Here is a 20396-nt window from a genome sequence, read left to right as displayed (position 1 = left end):
GATTAGCTGTCCTTAGTTGGGCAAATGCATTCATCTGGGGATCATTGACATCGGAATGTGCTGTGTGAGGATCACTGGTTTAAACAACATTAGGAGAAAAGCCCAAATAACCACTTTAGAAACACAGAAACACAGAAAGCAACAGAAAGCAACTTTACAGAAAAATAAGCCGCTTATAATAAACAGACATGGCAACACTCTACCAGCTTCCCAGAGCCGCTCAAGTGTCAAATCAAACAGTGCTTTTTGCGTTTATGAGGTGGTCAGACCCACGTCTAATCGTTATGCGCTGAGTGTCTTTAGGTCAAGGGGCTTAATAGCAAATTGCGCAAAGCGAAAATAATTAACATATGGACACTCCCACAATGCTAAAATATTCAGGACCGCGGTAAGCCATAATGTGTGTGCGTTCAACACGGATCAGTGCGTTCAACACGGGCCGATATGCCTTTCATAATACGAATGTGCGCAGAGCGAGGCCAATTTATGTATTTCCATTGGTAAAACGCACCTTCAAAATCTACCCAACAGTGTGGCTTCCCCCCAGTAGGCCTCCTTCACATTCAGTAGATCCTGTAATCCTGTAAAGGGTCTAGTAGGACTATAGTAAATAATAAAAAAATAAATCGCCATAATATTTTGTAAAGAAATAGTAAAATACATATTTAGCCCCATGCTTGAATGCCCCCGCCCCCCTGTCAAAAAGAGCTAAAATCCCTAAAACGAAAGAAAGCAGCAAATGAAGAAAAAAAATAACACTCATCTTTTACTTTCTCTAATAACAACCTAAAACATGAACCTTGGTTGAAAAAAACTAAAGTTGTCCTTTAAATGGACAGACATAATAACTGGGTGGGGCATGCATTTCCAACTTGGATTGTTCCAAGTAGGCCAGTGCCCAACGGGCACCGCTCCAGTGTACTTAAAGTACCAAACTCATTATGCAGAATGTCCAATTTCACAAGTTTTCAAATGTATAAAATCAAATTGTAAATAGCAGATCTACAAGCTCACAATGCGTCGAGCTAGTAGAGCGGGTATTTTCAAACAACAGGGCTTAAAGGACAATTTAGTTTTTTTCAACCAAGGTTCATGTTTTAGGTTGTTATTAGAGAAAGTAAAACGTGGGTGTAATGTTTTTTTCATTTGCTGCTTTCTTTCGTTTTAGGGATTTTAGCTGTTTTTGAAAGGGGGGGCGGGGGCATTCGAGCATAGGGCTAAATATGTATTTATTTACAAAATGTTATAGGGATTTATTGTTTTATTAATTACATCTGGCCACAAAAGATCACGGGATCTACTGAATGTGTCAAACTGACATATTGAGCCTATACACACAGTGTGGCTTTCCCCCAGTAGGCTACCCTCACATTCAGTAGATCCTGTGATCTTTTGTGGCCAGATGTAATTTCTTGCCGTCTAGTAGGACTATAGTAAATAATAAAATAAAAAATCGCTATAAAATATTGCAAAAAAATACATATTTAGCCCCATGCTCGAATGCCCCCGCCCCCCAGTCAAAAACAGCTAAAATCCCTAAAACGAAAGAAAGCAGCAAATGAAAAAGAATCTTTCATCTTTTACTTTCTCTAATAACAACCTAAAACATGAACCTTGGTTGAAAAAAACTAAAGTTGTCCTTTAAGTGTTTAATGTATGTTTTGTAATAATAATCAAAATCTACAAAGTAACGAGTAACTAAAGTTTTGAAATAATTATAGTAGAGTGAAAGTACAATATTTGCCTCAGAGATGTAGTGCAGTAGAAGTAAAGATATTGGAAATTGGAAATACTCAATAAAGTACAAATACCTCAAAATTCTACTTAAGTACAGTACTTAAGTAAATGTACTTAGTTACTTTCCACCACTGGTTGGTAGTCTAGCTAGGTTGGGTTGAGCTCGGGAAGCGACTCTCCCAGCTCTCTGTTGTTTTTATTTTTAGCATGGCATCAGTCTAGGATAAGGATGATGGGATGGCGTTTTGAATAGGCTCTCCTCTATACAGGGTTCTCCCTGCATTGTTTCAGAGGCACATGATATAGCGCATACAGTCAGCAAGTCCCAGCAGACTCTAGATGAAATATGAGGTCTTCTGTGCCGAGGTCTATCGCCCACTTACCACCTCCTCGCATGAATGCAAGGGCATTCATCACAGTGTTCCGTGTTTTTAACCACCAAGCGAGCAGTTCAGTGTGATGCATGGGTTGTTGAACAATCTTAATTAGGATATTAAAAATAAGAATGTTCAGTATAACATAATAGTAGTGTCATAGTGTCATAATAGTACCACATTTCAATGTGGTATGTGTGTAATGTTCTCAGTACAGCTGGAGTCTAACAGTCCTCCCTAATGGTACCGTTTTCGTTTTGTTCCTCTCTTTCAGGAGAACGTGTGGGAAGCCTCCCATTACCTGGTGCGTCAGGTGTTCAGTGGCCTAAAGGAGATGTTTCAGGGGTCCAGAGAGATCCAGGTGGGAGAGCATACTGTGATGTCCACTCATTTAACACTAATATATACTCTCACTCATTTGCCTTTAGATGTTTATAGTTTAGGAGCAGGAACCTTCAAGCACTTTTAGCACTGGGACAAATGGACAAACTGTCTTAATACTATTCTTTTGATTATTCCTTCTCATTTCCTTACTGTTGCATATATTATTATTATTATTATTATTGCTGCCGCTGCGATAATGATAAACCAGAACAAAATAATGTCTCTTTTGTACATGTAACAACTATAAAAATCTAACTCAACTAAACTACTCTGAAGCTAAAGTGCAGGTGCACATAATATGTGCACCTGCACTATATGCACACTGCATTATATTATAATATAATTTACTGAGCTTCTCTTCTATATTCTTCAATATTGTAAAACCTAGAGTTATACGATTACATCCTGATCCTGGTTACAAATCGATACATTAACAATGAGCATTTTACCGTGTTCTGTTGCTGTACAAACTAAGATCCTGCCCATTGGTTGACATCTCTACCATAGACATACACATCATAAAGGCTGTGTGTACCAAATCCCATTCAGCAACAATCTGATGCAGCACAACTGCTTACATGACAAAATGACGCACACTTATTTGGATAAAATAATCCAATCCTAAAGGCTACTGCTTTGTTTACCGAGTACTCCATATTGTCTGAAGAGCCCAATGCTGACCCAATAACAAATATAGGGTGTGTAATTTAAAAACAGTAAAATCTCCAGTGTTCATTTATCCATTTGTACACCGTCAGAGTTAAATTAGCACTCGTGATTTTATATTGTATTTTTCCCCATTTTTATTAATGACTAGTTTACCATTTCCCTGGCAGCTCCATCACATGGACTCCATGTATGGGTGTGATTTGTCAGGATGTGCACCTGTGGGGAGAATCATACATTATCTCCACAGGAAGAGACTGGTCTGGGTTGATAGAAGACCCTCCCTGCACACACACAGTGCTCATGTCATGTCTCTGGGGAGTGTATTGGGAGGACAGCCCCCCTCTACCTTGGCGTGCGTGCGTGTATGTGACTTTAAAATGGGTCATGTCCTGCTAGAGATTGTGGGGGTGAGTGAGAGATGAGTAGGTGATGTACTCCCACATTTATCATCTCTCGGCATTCCTCTCTTCTTTGTGCTGTACATTTACCACACTGTCAAATTCTCTTCATTCATTTAAATTGACTCTGCACTTCCCTCTGTCAGATCAATCCATGCCCCAGTACATTGTTTTCACTTTAATGCTCGTTTTACTGTATGTCTTGCTTCATTCATGCAGTTCTTTTTGTTGGGCAAATGCAGCTGAAGGTAGTGACGTTTAACGCAGGCATGTTCCATTTGGCCGTTTCTGTGTGCAAGCGTGAAGTTAAATGTCCAGGAGCTACCCATGCCGCCACAGAGTAAAGGCTCATGCATAGTCTGGATTTTTGGTGGTGAGGTGACCACCGAACTACAACATGACGTCACGAGCCGCGGTGAAGAGCAAACCACCGCCACCGCTCCAGCCATTCTCTCTGTTTTTACTCACCACTGCTCAACGTTATTTCAGCTCCGGTGGTCAGCTCACCACCAGAGCGGTGGTCACCTCACCACTGAAAATCCAGACTATGAATAGGCCTTAAGGGTGCGGTCACGCGTGTGACTGAACGTGAGTGGCCTAAACATCACTCCTTTTGACGACACCCTGCTGGAGTTTGCTTCACCGCCAGAAGCTCCCCTCGCTTGTTCGCTTAGAATGGAAGTGAACGGCAGTCGCACGTGTGTGACCGACTGACTATACCATAACACCTATTCTCCAGTAAATGAAAAGCATCCAAAATTCATGTTATTACCTTCAGCTGTGTTTACCTATCAAAATGTCTACCATGAAAAGGATCTACAGTATTAAAGATAACTATAGGCCTATAGGCTCCCAAATGTTACCAAATTGACAATGGTCAATTAAGTTTATTAGCTGCAGCTGTAGGGCTTACATGGTGTACTATGCTCGCCCTCGCCCTTTTGAGGATTTTTAACCTTTAGATGGCAGCAAACTCACAAAATTAACGTGTACGTGGCCTATGGTTTAGTTTCCCCTCTTAAGGGAAAACAAGTGGAGGTATGGTCAAATGGAGCGTAGTAAACGATTCTGGGTCAAGCTGCTACCTCCAGGCTTCTGTACTGGGGCCTTTCTTACGTGCGTGCATGCATGCGTGCGTGTGTGTGTGTGTGTGTGTGAGTGAGAGCGCAGGTGCATGCTTGCACATGAATGCCACTGAGACACTAATATGCCTTGAAGAGGAGGGCAAAAGCAAGCATTCGGTTGAGTGGAAGATACAGTCTTAAAGAAAAGAATACCAGCACAGGAAACAAAATAAAGCTTTAATCCTTCCAGGATACAACGTGAGTGCTGGTATTCTTTTCTTTAACACTAATATGCCTCCCAGATGAAGTGCGTCAGAGACTTTGCTCATGCAGACAACACTGTTGATTTTCAAATGTTCTGTGTAGGCAACAACTCTTCACCTGTTCCACCCTAAGCCTGTACCATCTGTTTCCTGTAGAATAGCAGAACAGGTTAAATATAGGAGCAGGATGGATGAATACATCATGTATCTCTAGGCATTGGAGAGAAAGTTGCAACATCCTACTTGTTGTTCCGAGCACTCTTTACACTACAGCTTGATTCATCAAATCATTCACAGCAGAACAACTTTGTCTGCTCCGAGTGCATTCCTTGAATCTCAACCGCTGTTGTCTTCCCTGTGTTGCAGGACTGGTTGACAGCCAGCGCAAGGCTAATCTCCAAGACAGGCAGTACCGTCGAGTGGGTGACCCCCTTAGGGCTGCCCGTCATCCAGCCCTACCATCGTAAACGCACCAAAGTGGTAAGGATAATCAACAATTTACAATTGAGGCATTTAGCGACTCACAGTAAGCAACTAGAAAAAGTGCCCTCCTGGTGGCGCTATAGTAAGCCAATGTGAAAAGGGTGCCATTTCTTCTTACGCCTTGGATGGCAATTGGATGATTTGAGGCATTTTGTTCCAAAAATGTGTTTTGCAAAAATCCACCTGTTGGTGGTGCTATAACAGGCCAATGAAAAGGGTGGGATATATTCCTCAGTCTAGTAGGGACGTCTGTGATTTCACGTAAATTGCACGCTGCGTTCATGATTTGAGGCTTTTTGTTAAAAACGGGCCAATCCTGCAAATTTTGAAAGCCAATGTTAGCAGGATGGAATAGGAAATATCGGACAGATCTGTCTTGAGCACATGACTATAGAGATACTGTGTAACGATTTGTTTTGTGCCTGGTGCCGCTATAATAGGCCGTTCTGGAAAATTTGGGGCAGAGGTTCATCGTTGTCATCTAGGTAGTGTTTGTGCGAAGTTTGACATCGACCGGGTTAACAGTGCCGGGTATTAGCTGGTAACAGACGGACGGACACGCGGACGGAGTGCAAAACATACTCTCTCCCCATGCCTTCGGCCTGGTGGAGACAATTAAAACACAAGGTAATACATCAAATGCATAGAAATAGTAATTTAGGAACTTTAGGTAAACCAAGAACCTAAAAGGTAGAATATCCCAAAAATCTATAATCTGTACATTGAAACTATCAGAACACACATGAGGGTTGAGGGTTTGGTTGATGTCATGAGAGCCTACTTTTTATTTATTTATACGTTTATTTAACAGGGACAATACAAAAAACAATGTATCAAGTTGTAAAAACATAAAACCGTTGCAATGTATATGGGTTTGTAAACTTTGTAGCCAAGGCTAATTTGCAACCCCAGTCCCTGGTTAGGCCTTTCTATAGTTCTATACATCCACCTAAAACAATCCTTTACAACATCTGCCTAAAACAATCTTTTACATACAAATACTAATGCATCCAATACATCTAATCCAAGTACAATAACAGTTTTAAAATGTGCCTAACACATTAGTGTTCGCACCTCTGGCCCAATTTCAACCAGAGTTTGACTTCATCATTAAACATACTGTGTGTTGAAATCCTGGTTTCATCCGAGGGTGTACCAGCGAACGAGGTGTTGGTTTGTGAGACGTAGATTGAAATAGTTTGACACCGATCCTTCACTGTGTATGGTTCATTGTGCCGCATAGCTTTCCCCTGACTTCATACGTAATCAAACATTGGCCTTTTCAAGGGGGGAAATGTACTGTAAGCAGGTGTTATTTCTGTAGGTTAACAGTTATTGCAGATGCCGTTACAATAAATGTCACATGTCAGAAGTGAAGTTAATGACCTGCTTGTTGTCTTAGTTGTGTTCTGCTGAATGCCTTGGAATCAGCTCTTTGCGTAATCGGTCAGAAAAAGACGGAAGGCTTAGCCAATTAAAGGCATTTTCCCATTTCACATTATTGGTTGCACATTATTGGGTGACCTTTAATTTCTAAGGTTCTATCTATTCCTGTGCTTTGCCTGCTCTTGCCGTCTCAACCAGGGGGGCAGTCAGCCAGATATTTCGTGAAGCCTCATTTGAAATCGGTAGTTCATATAATGGCCTGTTGTGGCGCTGGACCGGACCCAAAAAGCCCCATAGCTCCATAGAGACCCATGTATTTTGGCCCAACTTCACCTAGACTGTATTACCTTAATAAACATGGTCATGAATACTTTCTTCTTCCAGTCACTAGTTTAAAGTCTCATTTCTAATGTCATAATATTCTTTTTGGAAAATTATGGTCCCATTAATTAAAAAAATGACCATAAAGAAAAAAAACCATCGCGTATGTTCTGAGGGGCGTGGCTACCATTACAGTCTATGATCGGGATTCCCCTCCCACTCGAGTCAAAATAAAAACCAACGGAGAAGAAGGGGGGAAGTCCCGCCTCGTTGTCTGGGCAGCCAATGACCAGCTGGTATACAAAACGGAGCCAGCCAATGGCCAGCTGGTACCAAAGATGGCGACTTACATCAGGAATTAGCATATTATTACAGGCTTCATTTTACGTTCATGTTAGACCCGGGGAACGCTTTGTCCATATTTTTTTACAGTCTATGGTCTCAACACGTTCTAGACATCTGAAAGCCGTTTCTCTGGCCATACTCTAAACTCCATCAAACTTTTTGTGCCCAAGGCGCAAAAATGAATTAAATATATTACAGTAATAACGTACATCTGGACTTGTTTCACGGCACGCACACCAGTGTGACTCTCTCTCACACACACACACACACACACACACACACACACACCCACACATATACATACACCTCCATAATTTGTCCATAATTGCGTCATTTGTACACTCAAGATTTAAATGAACACTCGGGATGTGACAGCGTATATGTTGAGATTCGGCCCATCCTAACATTGGTATTTCCCTGCAGCATTCCCTGACTGCAGAATCATTGGCTTCATCATTTCACAGCATGATGTCCTGCCTGTTGTATTTTATTAGACTTTTATGAGAATTCAAATGAAGTTCAGCATAAATCACGGTAGTTGTGTGGCTTGCACGAACATAGCTAGTGTCATTGCGTAGTCTCTCTCGACTAAATTGGTTTCATCCTTGGAACACCGGAGACCGCTGCCTGTAAAACCACAGACGTATGTCAGGTGCACGAGACGAGCATTTCCACTTGGGAGACAAACATACAGGTAGAATACATGTCATGGTGCAGTAGATGTCAGCTGAGGAACATGCCATATGGTACATCTTGTAGATTAATTCTGTTGCCGGCCGCAAGATGTCGGGTCAAGGCCGAAGGCTGATACCGCGAAACACCTCAGGATTTAAAGTGTGAACACTCCTGCCCACTGTCTCTCTTTTACCCCCTGCTGGTTATTTTTAGACCATGCTGAGAATATCTACTTACTCTTTTCTCTTTCTCTCTTTCCTTCACGTCTGTCTGCTGCCCTCTGTCTGTCTCATAGTATTTAGTGCTGTTATCAATTACTTCTCTACTCATCTTTTTGGGGGATCTTTTGTTCACAATCATATTAACTTTGTACAACACACATCATTGCTTGTCCACTTCATCCATGTCATCCTGTCCTCCATCCTCTCTCTCTCTCTCTCTCTCTCTCTCTAACACGTGGTATTACTCTGGCTGTTCCCTGTAAAAACAGTTCAGTTCAGTTTCATGTCCACAGTGTTTTCAGTCAACTGGTACCCAGGGTTTCTCTTTCCTTGCCATGTGGATGGAATGTCCTAGCAGGGCCTGTCCAAGTGGAGTGAGTGGTCGATAGGGTTTTAGTGTAGGAGACGAGTGCACCTCTGATGGTGTATCGTGATAGCACTGAGTGGTTTTGACTGTAATGGAGCTAGAGGCAGCATCGCCTCAGGATCTGCAGCACTACACAGTCTCTGACAGGCAGCGTGTCTTTACGATAACGTTTCTGTGTGCCGGCACGTCTCCACACACATTTCTGTGTGCGCGTGTTTGTGTACGCGCGTCCGTGCGTGTACACAAAATAAATAGAAATGAACGTTGTTGGTGTTTGCGTATCTGTGTGTGTGTGTGTGTGTGGGGGGGGGGGGGGGGGGGGGCTCTTTCAGCATGACACTGAGCCGCGGGATGCGTTGCGGGGAGGAGAGTCCCCTCATCTCATAAGCAGGGGTATTGGGGAGAGAGGGTGGCAGATGGTGGATCTCTCCTCCCGAGGGTGCGTCTCTATTCTCGGTGTCCATATAGGAGGGCGTGCTGGCGCCACATGAGCTGCACTGCCGGCCTCTCTGGACTGGAGGGCTGCATTGTTCTGTACGCCATTTTCTAAATGCTCTGTCTGTCGTCTTCTTTCTGTTCTCTTCAAACATGCATTGAGCAGAGGCAGCTCATTAGTATGGAGCTCCTGCACACTTCCGCCAGGAATCAACCAGTCAGTGTTTCAAACAAATTAATGTATGGAGGTATGAGTGAATGAATACATGAAATTGAGATAAGATAGATAAGATATTGGCTCATAAATGTTTATAATGTTAATGTTTAAAGGAGCATTCAGTGATTTCGGTGATTTTGAAAACCCCTCGGTCCGCCCCTGGTAACAAGATGTGCACATGCACACACTACAGTGGGGGGACACGCGACATGCCAACAGCACACACACCAAGGCCCGCCCCGGCTCGATAATGATGAAGTCCCCTCTCTATTCTGATTGGATGAAGGCTGTGCCACCTAGCCAAAAACGAAACCTAAGGTTTAACTGGGGACAGGGAGGAACTCCTTATATGGTCAGCACACTCTATAGAGGATATGCACGTGACATCATCGTACCTGGAAGTTATGCGGGAACGCCCACTGAGTGGCAAAAAAATACTTTCTGGCCTTGCCAGCCCATTCATCCAAACAGAAAAGTCATTAAACAATGTTAAACTCACCAACATTGCAGCTGTACGAAAAGCTTGAATTATCCTCTTTCTATCTGCAAAGTTTTTGTTTCATAAAAATCCACCATGGAAACGTTATGTGCTACTTTCTGTCAAGAAATGTCCTGCATTTGATTGTGTGTCAGAGTTTGGAAGTGCTTGTTTTCAATGACACAACATTTTGCTGCCTCCTGAATTATGTGACATTTAGAAACAGGTGGTACGCAGGACGGTTGAGTGATTTCCAACGAGCCCTTCCAAACTCCAACACTCCATTTCTGCTCAATGTTTTGACACTCAGTCTCAGGCATGCAAAACTGTAGCTTTTCGGCGAAAATCGCCGTTTTTACTCCAAATAGGGCACCTGTGTGATTTATGCAAATCCGTAAAAGAAACGTTTGAGGGGGGTGGGGGGGTCTCGTCGATCTCTGGGTCAGTGGAGCCTATGGGTGGAGCCCAGAGAAATTTGTCTGACGGACTCACCGCTGCCTGTGTCTGCACACTGCACAGCACGGTAATTGTCAACAAGATGCAGCTGTGAAAGTGTGTGCGTGAACGCTGCTCATGAGCAGTGTGCGTGAGTATAAATCAGCACAGCAGCACATCCTTTTTCATTGAACGTACCATCAGAAAAGGAAGAGAAAAAAAAGGTCTCTCGCAGCGCACAGTCAGTGAACAGAAGCTACCGTACGACGGTGAAGAGTAGACACGTTGAGACAACAAACAGACTCAGACTATAAAGAGAACCCGCGACTAACAGAAGTGAGCCCCACGCATTAAACAAGAAGCACCACCTTTACTCTTTAGCTTTATAAAATAGCTGTCCGAGTAGCTTTGTCCGTCGATCAGTTGACTTTTCACTGTCTTCAATGTTTTTCAGGTCAAGCCAAGGACCACTTAGCTGAGAGTGAGAGATCAAGTAGGGACCCCCACTATACATAGGCAATTATATTATAAAACTGTTGCAGATTAAACTAGACATAGACTTGTTTGACAGCACTACAAGTGTGACGTGTAATTTCTGTTTTGTTTATTTGTTTCTTTTCTATTTATATGTTGGTAACATTAATTGATGAACGATAGGCTATTACATTTTAATCTATTGAACCCTCTATACTCAAAACCTCAAATTGAGATATAATAATTATACTATAGCCTATGATTATTAGTAATCTAACAATTCCACAATAACCAGCAGAGCAGACCCTTTGTTTACTTACAGAATTCTATAAGTTGGGTTGTTTGAGATACAGCTATAATACTAACCTACAGTAAAACAATAAATTGCTTTGAATTTAAATGTAATGCATTTTTACATGTTTTGGGAAATTCATAGAGCTTTAATATAAATCCTTTCTATTGTGATGAATCAATGTGATTTGAACTAAATGGTTATCGCATCGCATCGGGAAGAGGGAGAATCGTATCGCATCGTATCGCATCGCTAGGGGATTCCATGTATCTCTAATGTATCGTATCGCTGGCAGTGCATCGAGATGCGTATCGAATCGTGAGATGAGACGAGATTCACATGCCTAATAGAGACAGACAGGCACACACGCACATTAAAATGTTGACTGCAGTGCAAACCCAAAACAGTGACCTGTTTGACTCCCTATAGATTTGTATTTAGTAAATCATCTGTCATTTTATTCTATGATCTCATCAGGGAATTAATGTTATCTTAATACTGAGAGTTGTACTGAAGGGCTCTATTTTCATCCATCGACACGTGAGCTTGTAGATTGGCTATTTTAACTATTCAAAATAGTAAAAGGTAGTTTAGGTTTAGCATGGATGAACATGTAGCCCTAAGTGTACTATAACCTTGTAGTGTCCCCCATGACCCCCCCAAATGGGTTTGGTACCCATAAAACCCTCCAAAATGTTCGCAGCGCGTCCCCCGTACACTGTCACCTTTTTCACCTTCGGTCCGTTTGCATGCCTGCAGTCTAGATGAGGGAGGCGTGTCCTGATGGGAAAATCATGCCTGTGCATACCCTCTATAGAGCGTCGCAGTCTCGCCCCCTCGAGAGACCCGGAAAAGAAATCCCTGTTAATTTTCCTCATAGACTTTTCAGAAAGTATTTATTTAAAGACGTTTACGCCGCGGACAAAGCCAACTCTTGTCGTGACAAATCATGACAATAAACACAATGTTTTGGGCCTTACGATGCATTATAAAAAAACTACCTTATATACAGCCTTACTGAAAATCCTTCTAAGAACTGTAGGTTATCCATCATGTTATGCTTACATTTAGTGGACAGCCTGTCTATCCTCCAGAATATTTCTCTAATCTAGTTGCAGCCATGGACAATACCAATGATACAATCTCAGATATTCAGGAAGGTCACTGACTGGTGCCCTCACTGCCCCAATGGATTATGCCTGATTGTCTCCACCTGGTCGAAGGCATGGGGAGAGAGTATGTTTTGCACTCCGTCCGTGTGTGTCCGTCCGTCCATCCGTCTGTTACCAGCTAATCTCCGGCACCGTTAACCCAGTCAATGCCACATTTTTGCACGCACACTCCCTGGATGGCAACGATGAACCTCTGCCCCAAAATGACCAGAACTACCTTTTATAGCGCCACCAGGTGGCTGATTTTTGTAAAACACATTTTTTGATATTACTCCTCCGGATTCTGTCCAAAAATCCTACTAGGCTGAGTAATATATCCCACCCTTTTTACATTGGCCTGTTATAGCGCCACCAACAGGTGGATTTTTGTAAAACACATTTTTGGAACAAAATGCCTCAAATCATCCAATTGCCATCCAAGGCGTAAGAAGAAATGGCACCCTTTTCACATTGGCCTATTATAGCACCACCAGGAGGCCACAACCTGACCTGGCATGGTGGAGACCTGTGTCCCGAGGGGCACTTTATCTAGTTTATACTTTGTTCCACCTTAGTGCTGCAACATGTTGTGAGCTTGTAGATCGGCTATTGTGACACCGGTGCACGACTAGCTATAAATCAGAGTTTTCGATTCCATCTCCCAGTCCACCCCGCTGGCTCATAAATCCCTGGCTGCTGTGTGTGTGTGACTGGGGGTCGTCGGTAATCACAGTAGCAAGACAGAGGAGATGAAGCACCAAGAACAGCAAGTAAAGTAAATAAGCAAGAACTGCAGGTGTGTGTGAGCTGTGTGGTGCATACTCGCACATGGTGGCTTGTCCTACATTTATGTAATGTATATGTATGTATATAAGTAGGCATGCAGGGTGAAGTGATGTAGCTGCAGCCGGCTGGGGAGGCAGGTTGAAGTGATGTAGCTGCAGCCGGCTGGGGAGGCAGGTTGAAGTGATGTAGCTGCAGCCGGCTGGGGAGGCAGGTTGAAGTGATGTAGCTGCAGCCGGCTGGGGAGGCAGGTTGAAGTGATGTAGCTGCAGCCTTCTGGGGAGGCAGGTTGAAGTGATGTAGCTGCAGCCTTCTGGGGAGGCAGGTTGAAGTGATGTAGCTGCAGCCGGCTGGGGAGGCAGGGTGAAGTGATGTAGCTGCAGCCTTCTGGGGAGGCAGGTTGAAGTGATGTAGCTGCAGCCGGCTGGGGAGGCAGGGTGGAGTGATGTAGCTGCAGCCGGCTGGGGAGGCAGGGTGAAGTGATGTAGCTGCAGCCGGCTGGGGAGGCAGGGTGAAGTGATGTAGCTGCAGCCTTCTGGGGAGGCAGGGTGAAGTGATGTAGCTGCAGCCGGCTGGGGAGGCAGGGTGGAGTGATGTAGCTGCAGCCGGCTGGGGAGGCAGGGTGAAGTGATGTAGCTGCAGCCGGCTGGGGAGGCAGGGTGAAGTGATGTAGCTGCAGCCTTCTGGGGAGGCAGGGTGAAGTGATGTAGCTGCAGCCGGCTGGGGAGGCAGGGTGAAGTGATGTAGCTGCAGCCGGCTGGGGAGGCAGGGTGGAGGAGCGTGAACATGGATCAGTGAGGCTGCCTAACAGGATTTGAAGATACTTATCAGATCAGAGGTCACTTTTTCTCGGGCTCAGATTAGTTATTTGTTTAATTCCCCCTCACCCTCTCCTGGGCAAATTGCAGTGAAATCTCTCACCTTCTGGATGACATGGAGGGGAGGCAAAGGATGGATTTGTGGGCTTATAAAGTAGTCTCCTCTTTACTTCCCCTGCTGTATGAAGGGAGTGGGTTCGTGACCTTGGGTCTCGGTTTTAATTGACGATTTCCCAGCACAATGAGGTGTAAACGCACCAAACCAGATGAAAGTAAAAGTCACGCTGTTTGAAGGGGCACTGACCTACAGCGCAGCTAGATATATCTGACTTTTTCTGTGCTGATCTGTTCTCAGAAGGTGCATGCAGCCCGCAACAACCTCTGTGTTCCAGAGACCAGACCACTTTATTACTGTCAAATTCAATAATTGGTTGAAGCACATGACTGTTGCGAACTCATTGCATGCACTGCGAGTAAAATGATCAGACATCCTGTATTCTAGATAGCAAAGCAACTGTTTTTAGTTTTTTCTAGAGCATAAAGTCTTCTTTCTACTTACATATGATACAATTTTAAGGTCTTGCTACTGTACTATGTAGATGGAATTCTTCATTTGTGTATTGGCCTACTTTGCTCTTGCAGTATCGTCAGAATGAGGTGGTTCTAACTGAGACTTTGACACATGTGTACATGTACATGCACACACACACATGTGTGCGCGAGCACACACATCAATCCCCCCCAGCGCTTTAGAACAGAAGTGAGCATGTATCCCGGGGGGCAAAATAATATATGAGACTTGAATTTTAAAAAAATCCCAGAGAGGACAAAAAAAGGAAAGTTTGGGCAAAAGCAAAGTCTGGAGAAGGTCAGGGGAAGTGTGTTAGTGTAAGGTGTGCGTGCGTGTGAATCCATTTACCATAGTGTTGGAGAGAAATGTCTGTGTCTGTCGCCAGGGGAAGAGTGGCTAGAAACAGGACTAGGTGACCCAGATCATCAGAGGAACGGGGGGGGGGGCAGACGAGTGGTGCGTTATTAGCCACCCTGTGATGAATGGGGATTCCCTTCTGGGTGTCATGGCTACTTTTTTCATGGTTACTGATGGCTGTTTTCATCTCCACCGCCCTCTGTACAGTCATTGTCTAGGTGATTCTCTCCACAGGGGCACACAACCGCGCTGGCCAAGGACTTGCTCATTATAACTCATAGGTCAGGACGACCCCGCTTGCACATCTGGTGGAGATTTATGATGATGAATGTGGTTACGTTGTAGTGCGGTGACCCCCTTTACACTCTGGTAGGCAGCTCCTTATGCCTGATTTATACTTAACTTCCGTGCGGGTTTTGTGCACCCGAAAATTGCCAATCTACAAGCTTACAACCCGTCACAGCGCAACACCTTAGAGCTTGTAGATCGGCTATTTTTGGTGCGTGACCGACTATGTAAATTATAACTTGGGGGTTAGTCCGTAAACCTGCATTTCTTTCGTCCTTGCCACTTACATTATTGCTTTTCCTTTACCGTCGTCTATTTGTTGACAAGACATGAAATGGGAGTTGAAGGAGAGATGAGTGATGCATGGGCGTCCTCTTCATGTCACTGATGGATTGTATGAGCTTTACTGTACCTCGTTGTGCTTCTATCTTATCATAGAAGCACAATGTGTTATCATGTTGTTATCAATTATCATGTTTGTGTCATACGTTACTGACCTTCAAGCTGCCTAGGACTGTCACAATTACAAATAATTTAGTAATTTAAGTTGACGATTAATAGTCAATCATACAAATAATTGCGATTTAACAATTTAATTGTTTTTGGCATTGAACATATGAATACATACATATACGTTTTTGTTTGTCATTTAGGTTTCGTAATCAAACATTGCACAGGGCAATGTCAAATATCTTGGCCTATTACTAAAAATAGCATAATAAATAATACAGATTTTCCACATTGGCATCATTTTTGGTGAAGGATAATTTCCGCCTGCAGCGCACCTTCATGCGACGACATTTTGTAGTTTCCGTACAGGAAAATAGCCTATCTGCTATTTTCAAATAGCCGATACAGCTATAGACCGATTCAGAAACGGGTCTCATGTCATGGTCGCAGGCAACGTATTTCCTGTAGGCTCATACTTTAATGCTTAGTATGAGGTATAAAGTACAGCAGCCTTGTGTTCCTAAAACAGAAAGATTGGGTATTAGGTAAGACTGACGTTATGTATCTTTCAGGACCTTTCACTGCTATATGGCTCTGGTCTCAGCCACCGCGGTAGATATTTTGACATTCACGTTTTTGAATGTTGCCACTACTGTTGGAGCAGCCATAAACTACACAGGTTCATCCTGATGTTCTGGGCATCTTTGTAATGTTAGTGTTAGTAAAAAGCAGGTAAAAGAGTAACGTTTGAGGTCACTTCCATTCACTGTAGTAGAAGGAGGTGCGGAGAAACTGCAGATATGTCGTCTCCACCTACAGGAAATACGTTGCCTGCGACCATGAGACCCGTTTCTGAATCGGTCTATAGGTTTGAAGTGCTCATGTGGCATTGGTCACTTATTTTCAGCCAAATGTGTCAACATTGACAAACGCGTGAGGGCACAGTAACATCTGTAAAAGGCTGGGGAGGAAGATTCACATCCTCTGTGTTCGTCATCCCAAACAGATAGAAGTATGTACATGTGGGAGCAAAATAATTATTAGAAGGTTGGAATGACCTTGAAGTCCAAATTAATTATAGTTATTTTGTTCTTCTTTTGTGTTTGGATAAGTCACTGCTGTGAGAGTGGTAGTGACTCAGGACAGGAGCTACTAGAGCGGTGTTGCCAGTTTTTGCAAGAGGAACAAAGCGGCCAGGTGTACAAAAACAAGACCAAAACTAGATAAAGTGCCCCTCGGGACACAGGTCCCCTCCGGGTCAGGTCAGGTTGTGGCCTCCTGGTGGCACTATAATAGGCCAATGTGAAAAGGGTGCCATTTGCCATTTGTTCTTACACCATTGATGACAATTGGATGATTTTTAGGCATTTTGTTCCAAAAATGTGTTTTTGCAAAATTCCACCTGTGGTCTGTGAAAGATTTCACGTAAATTGCACGCTGCGTTCATGATTTGAGACTTTTTGTTTCAAAAGGGCCAATCCTGCAAACTTTGAAAGCCAATTAGGATTAGGATGGAATATGAAATATCGGACAGATCCATCTCGAACAAATGACTATAGAGATATGGTATGTAACGATTTGCCTCCTGGTGGTGCTATAACAGGCTGTTCTGGCAGAGGTTCATCGTTGGCATCCAGGGGGAGTGTGTGTAAAATTTGGAATCGACCGCGTTAACAGTGCCGGGGATTAGCTGTTCACAGACGGACGGACGGAGTGCAAAACATACTCTCTCCCCATGCCTTCGGCCTGGTGGAGACAATAAGCGACTATTGGCCACATGAGCACACGCACACACACAACATATACATCTGCATTTCGAATATAGCCGATCTACAAGCTCACAGCGTGTTGTGGCAGGTTGTGAGATTGTAGATGTGTTGTCTCTTATTTTCAAAAGAAAAATGGAAATTTATTTAGTGTAAAATAATTAATGTGTTTTGAAACATTTTAAATACACATCTTGTATGGTGTTCCTAATAGATAAAACAGAAGAGAGAGACGTCAGAGTTGTACAGTGCCCATGTTATGTCCAGACAGACAGATATTTAGTGAATTCATAGATACATGAATCTAACCATAATTATATAACCATATACGGTGAGATCAAACATAATTTAAAACACTGTAAATTACTAAAAATTATGTATAGAACTTCCCGGGGACTATATTGGATATTGGAGACCACGCCATGGGTCCCGGGATTGCATTTAATTGAAAGCCTTGCAACGTCACTTCATACAGACTTCATGCTGAGAAAAATATGAAAGTGGTCTAATTACTATAGATATGATGGCAGTGAAATGCTGAATCATCAAACACGTTATAATCATCCATCAGCGTTTGAACTAGTGCAGTGGTTTTCAACCGGGGAATTTGGCCAATGTTTGATCAGTTCATAGTACAGTTTGTTGCTTTTTATTTTTTAGGCATTAAAAAAAAGGGATGCATACGCAGATTAGACACACCAATGGACCGACATGCGGAAACAGCGGTCGGACATGCGGTCGAACTTGCGCTGCTCCCGTGCTTGCGGTCAGGGTTAGGTTAGGGTTTGAGGTAAATGGTATGTCTGAACTAAAGCCTGTACCCAAGAAACCTCTCAACCCACAAGTTGAGAAACACTGAGCTAGTGGTTCATCACTGACGCAAACTGATGGACAGACAGACACTCAAATACAATGCATAAATAAATAATAGTACAAACATGACAACAGAATTAGGGCTGTCACCATTACAAATTTAAGTTGATGATTAATAGACAATTTAAATGTGTTTTTTGGCATTGACCATTGGGATATATTAATGAAAAATACAAACATTTCTGTTTGCCTTTTATAGGCTTCGTAATCAAAAATTACACAGGGAAGATATTTTCAACATGGAAACGATTATGACAAAATAATCTGAAATAATTGCGATTAGACGATTATATAATGATTGTGACAGGCCTAAACAGGTACAAGGCAAACAGGCTAATGTTATGAGTTTGACTTGGATGAGGAGCAGAAAAGCACAGAGGAGCGATAGTGCTGGCCTATCACTCTTGATAGTAGCCTGGACACCTCACCCTGGCATAGCGCCAGCGTGGCAGCTTATAATCAATGGTAAGGAGACAGCCCTGCCCCAGATAGATAGATGGACCTGCCATACATACAGCAGGGGTCTTCTTCCAAGGTTTTTCAGGCCAATGGACCCCTTAGCTGAGAGGGAGATGAAGCAGGGACCCGCACTCCCACCGACTCAAGGCCGGGCACTGCATTCCCTGTGGTGGGGTGGAACGCGTTTGCCAAATTTTGACGTGGATTACAGACGTACATACACACGTACAGAGACTTGATAGATGGATGGATGGTTGGATGGATAGATTGATTTGTGTTGCAGATCATATATTTCGATGGCTTAGACTTGTTTGACCACGCTCTCATCACTGTTATTCATGTTTTTCAGACATTATTTAACCACTTAAAGCCTCAATACTTGGTAAACTTGACCGTCGGCTCTGTTCTTTGTTTGGTCTTTTTGCCCTATGTTGAAGACCCCTGCTCTAAAGTTGGGGACGCTGAGGCTTAGCTCTCCGTTAGAAACCGCTGCTTTCATTGCTACGCTGAAAGATACACAGCAGAGATCAAAAAAGGGGGCCATTTTAATTATTCCTTTTTCTCATGACGAATTGCCCCAGCAATGAGTTCCAGTGTGTCGTTCACATGTGCAAAAAATAGATAATGTTATTTCACCATGTCTGTTTCCTGTGCATTTAGGAAACACAAATGTGTCCGCTGACTTTTAGGATTAATTATACTGATCCTTCCTTTGTGAGTCCATGTGAAAATGATTGGACATGCTGGGGCCTAATTAAGTCTATTCTCTGTAGCACACGTGCACTGCTTTACTCAAAGATACAAACTCCTGATGGCAACTGACTGTCGAGGAAATCTGTTTGAGACGCTTTTTGTATTTCTACCTGGAGTGTCATCAGTGAGGCATCAACACAAACTGTAGGTTAATTTAAAATGTATAAATTATGACCAGACCCTGCTGGTGAACCTTATTATCATGCGGTTGTGTGCTCTGTGCAGTCTACTTTGTGAACCTTATTATCATGCGGTTGTGTGCTCTGTGCGGTCTACTTTGCACTCGGTGGAATGAGTCTCTTTAAGGGAAAATTATATGACGTGTCATTTAGCAGTCATCAAGGTCTGAAAGTTGCATTTCATCTCGCTCCACTGATTGCGAGCTGTGTAGAAGGTTTCCAAGCAGCAGAAGCCATTTGCACAACATTTAAAGCTATATTTAGCTGTCGTTTATCATTTTAATCGATTGCAAGAGCTCTGATAATAAGGTTTTAGACAAAGAAACATTTATATTGATACTGGATCTCTAAAATCACAATCTGTTTATCATATCTTTCCTTTTCAACTTTAGCACGGTAGCACCATAATTATTTTTTTGAGATGTGATTAATTGTTCCATTGTTCTTGGATCCCCTCCTCCAGGTGAAGAATGACCTTCAACACCTCAACTTACTGGTGTCCACTGATGCCACAGCGTAAGTTTCTTTCTACTCCATTTCTACTCATTCAGGGGTGTTCTTTCACTGGTAACTAGAAATTATGCTTACTGTAGTAAAGCACAGAGATGTTGTGTGCATTTTTGTGACAGTCCAAGCCAATCTTTTTGGCCAATCGTTGTGAAATGTGAAAGAGTTCTTCCTTGAGAGCCCAGGACCAACCTTATTTCCACCACGTTGTGAAAATCTGTTCATAACTGCTCAAGGTACCCGGCCTGCTAACAGACAGAATGATGAACAGATACTGTAGACCAGCGTGGGCAAAAACATTACCACCATCGAGGAGGTACAGAGAAAATAGCAGGAATAGAACAGGAGTTTGACGGAGTGGTGGTGAGCAGGCCATCTGGAGATCTGTGTAAAGGAAATTGATTGAGGACAGGAGGATGGGAG

At 43.1% G+C, this 20396-nt stretch overlaps 1 protein-coding gene across 1 annotated transcript in view; it reads left to right on the top strand.

Annotated features, from left to right (window-relative positions):
- The window catches only part of polrmt (polymerase (RNA) mitochondrial (DNA directed)), a 69028-nt gene that overhangs the window by 30829 nt on the left and 17803 nt on the right, over positions 1-20396 (top strand). The window contains exons 14-16 of the mRNA XM_083767667.1: positions 2386-2472; positions 5256-5369; positions 19930-19982. Of these exons, the coding sequence (XP_083623793.1) occupies positions 2386-2472; positions 5256-5369; positions 19930-19982 (254 nt within the window). The remainder of the gene's footprint in view (positions 1-2385; positions 2473-5255; positions 5370-19929; positions 19983-20396) is intronic.

Source organism: Protomyctophum parallelum (genome assembly GCF_964188405.1).
Source record: "Protomyctophum parallelum genome assembly, chromosome: 6".
In the NCBI taxonomy this organism is placed as follows: Eukaryota; Metazoa; Chordata; class Actinopteri; order Myctophiformes; family Myctophidae; genus Protomyctophum; species Protomyctophum parallelum.
The sequence above is the reverse complement of the archived record's forward strand: the minus strand, read 5'-3'. Positions and strand labels throughout refer to the sequence as shown.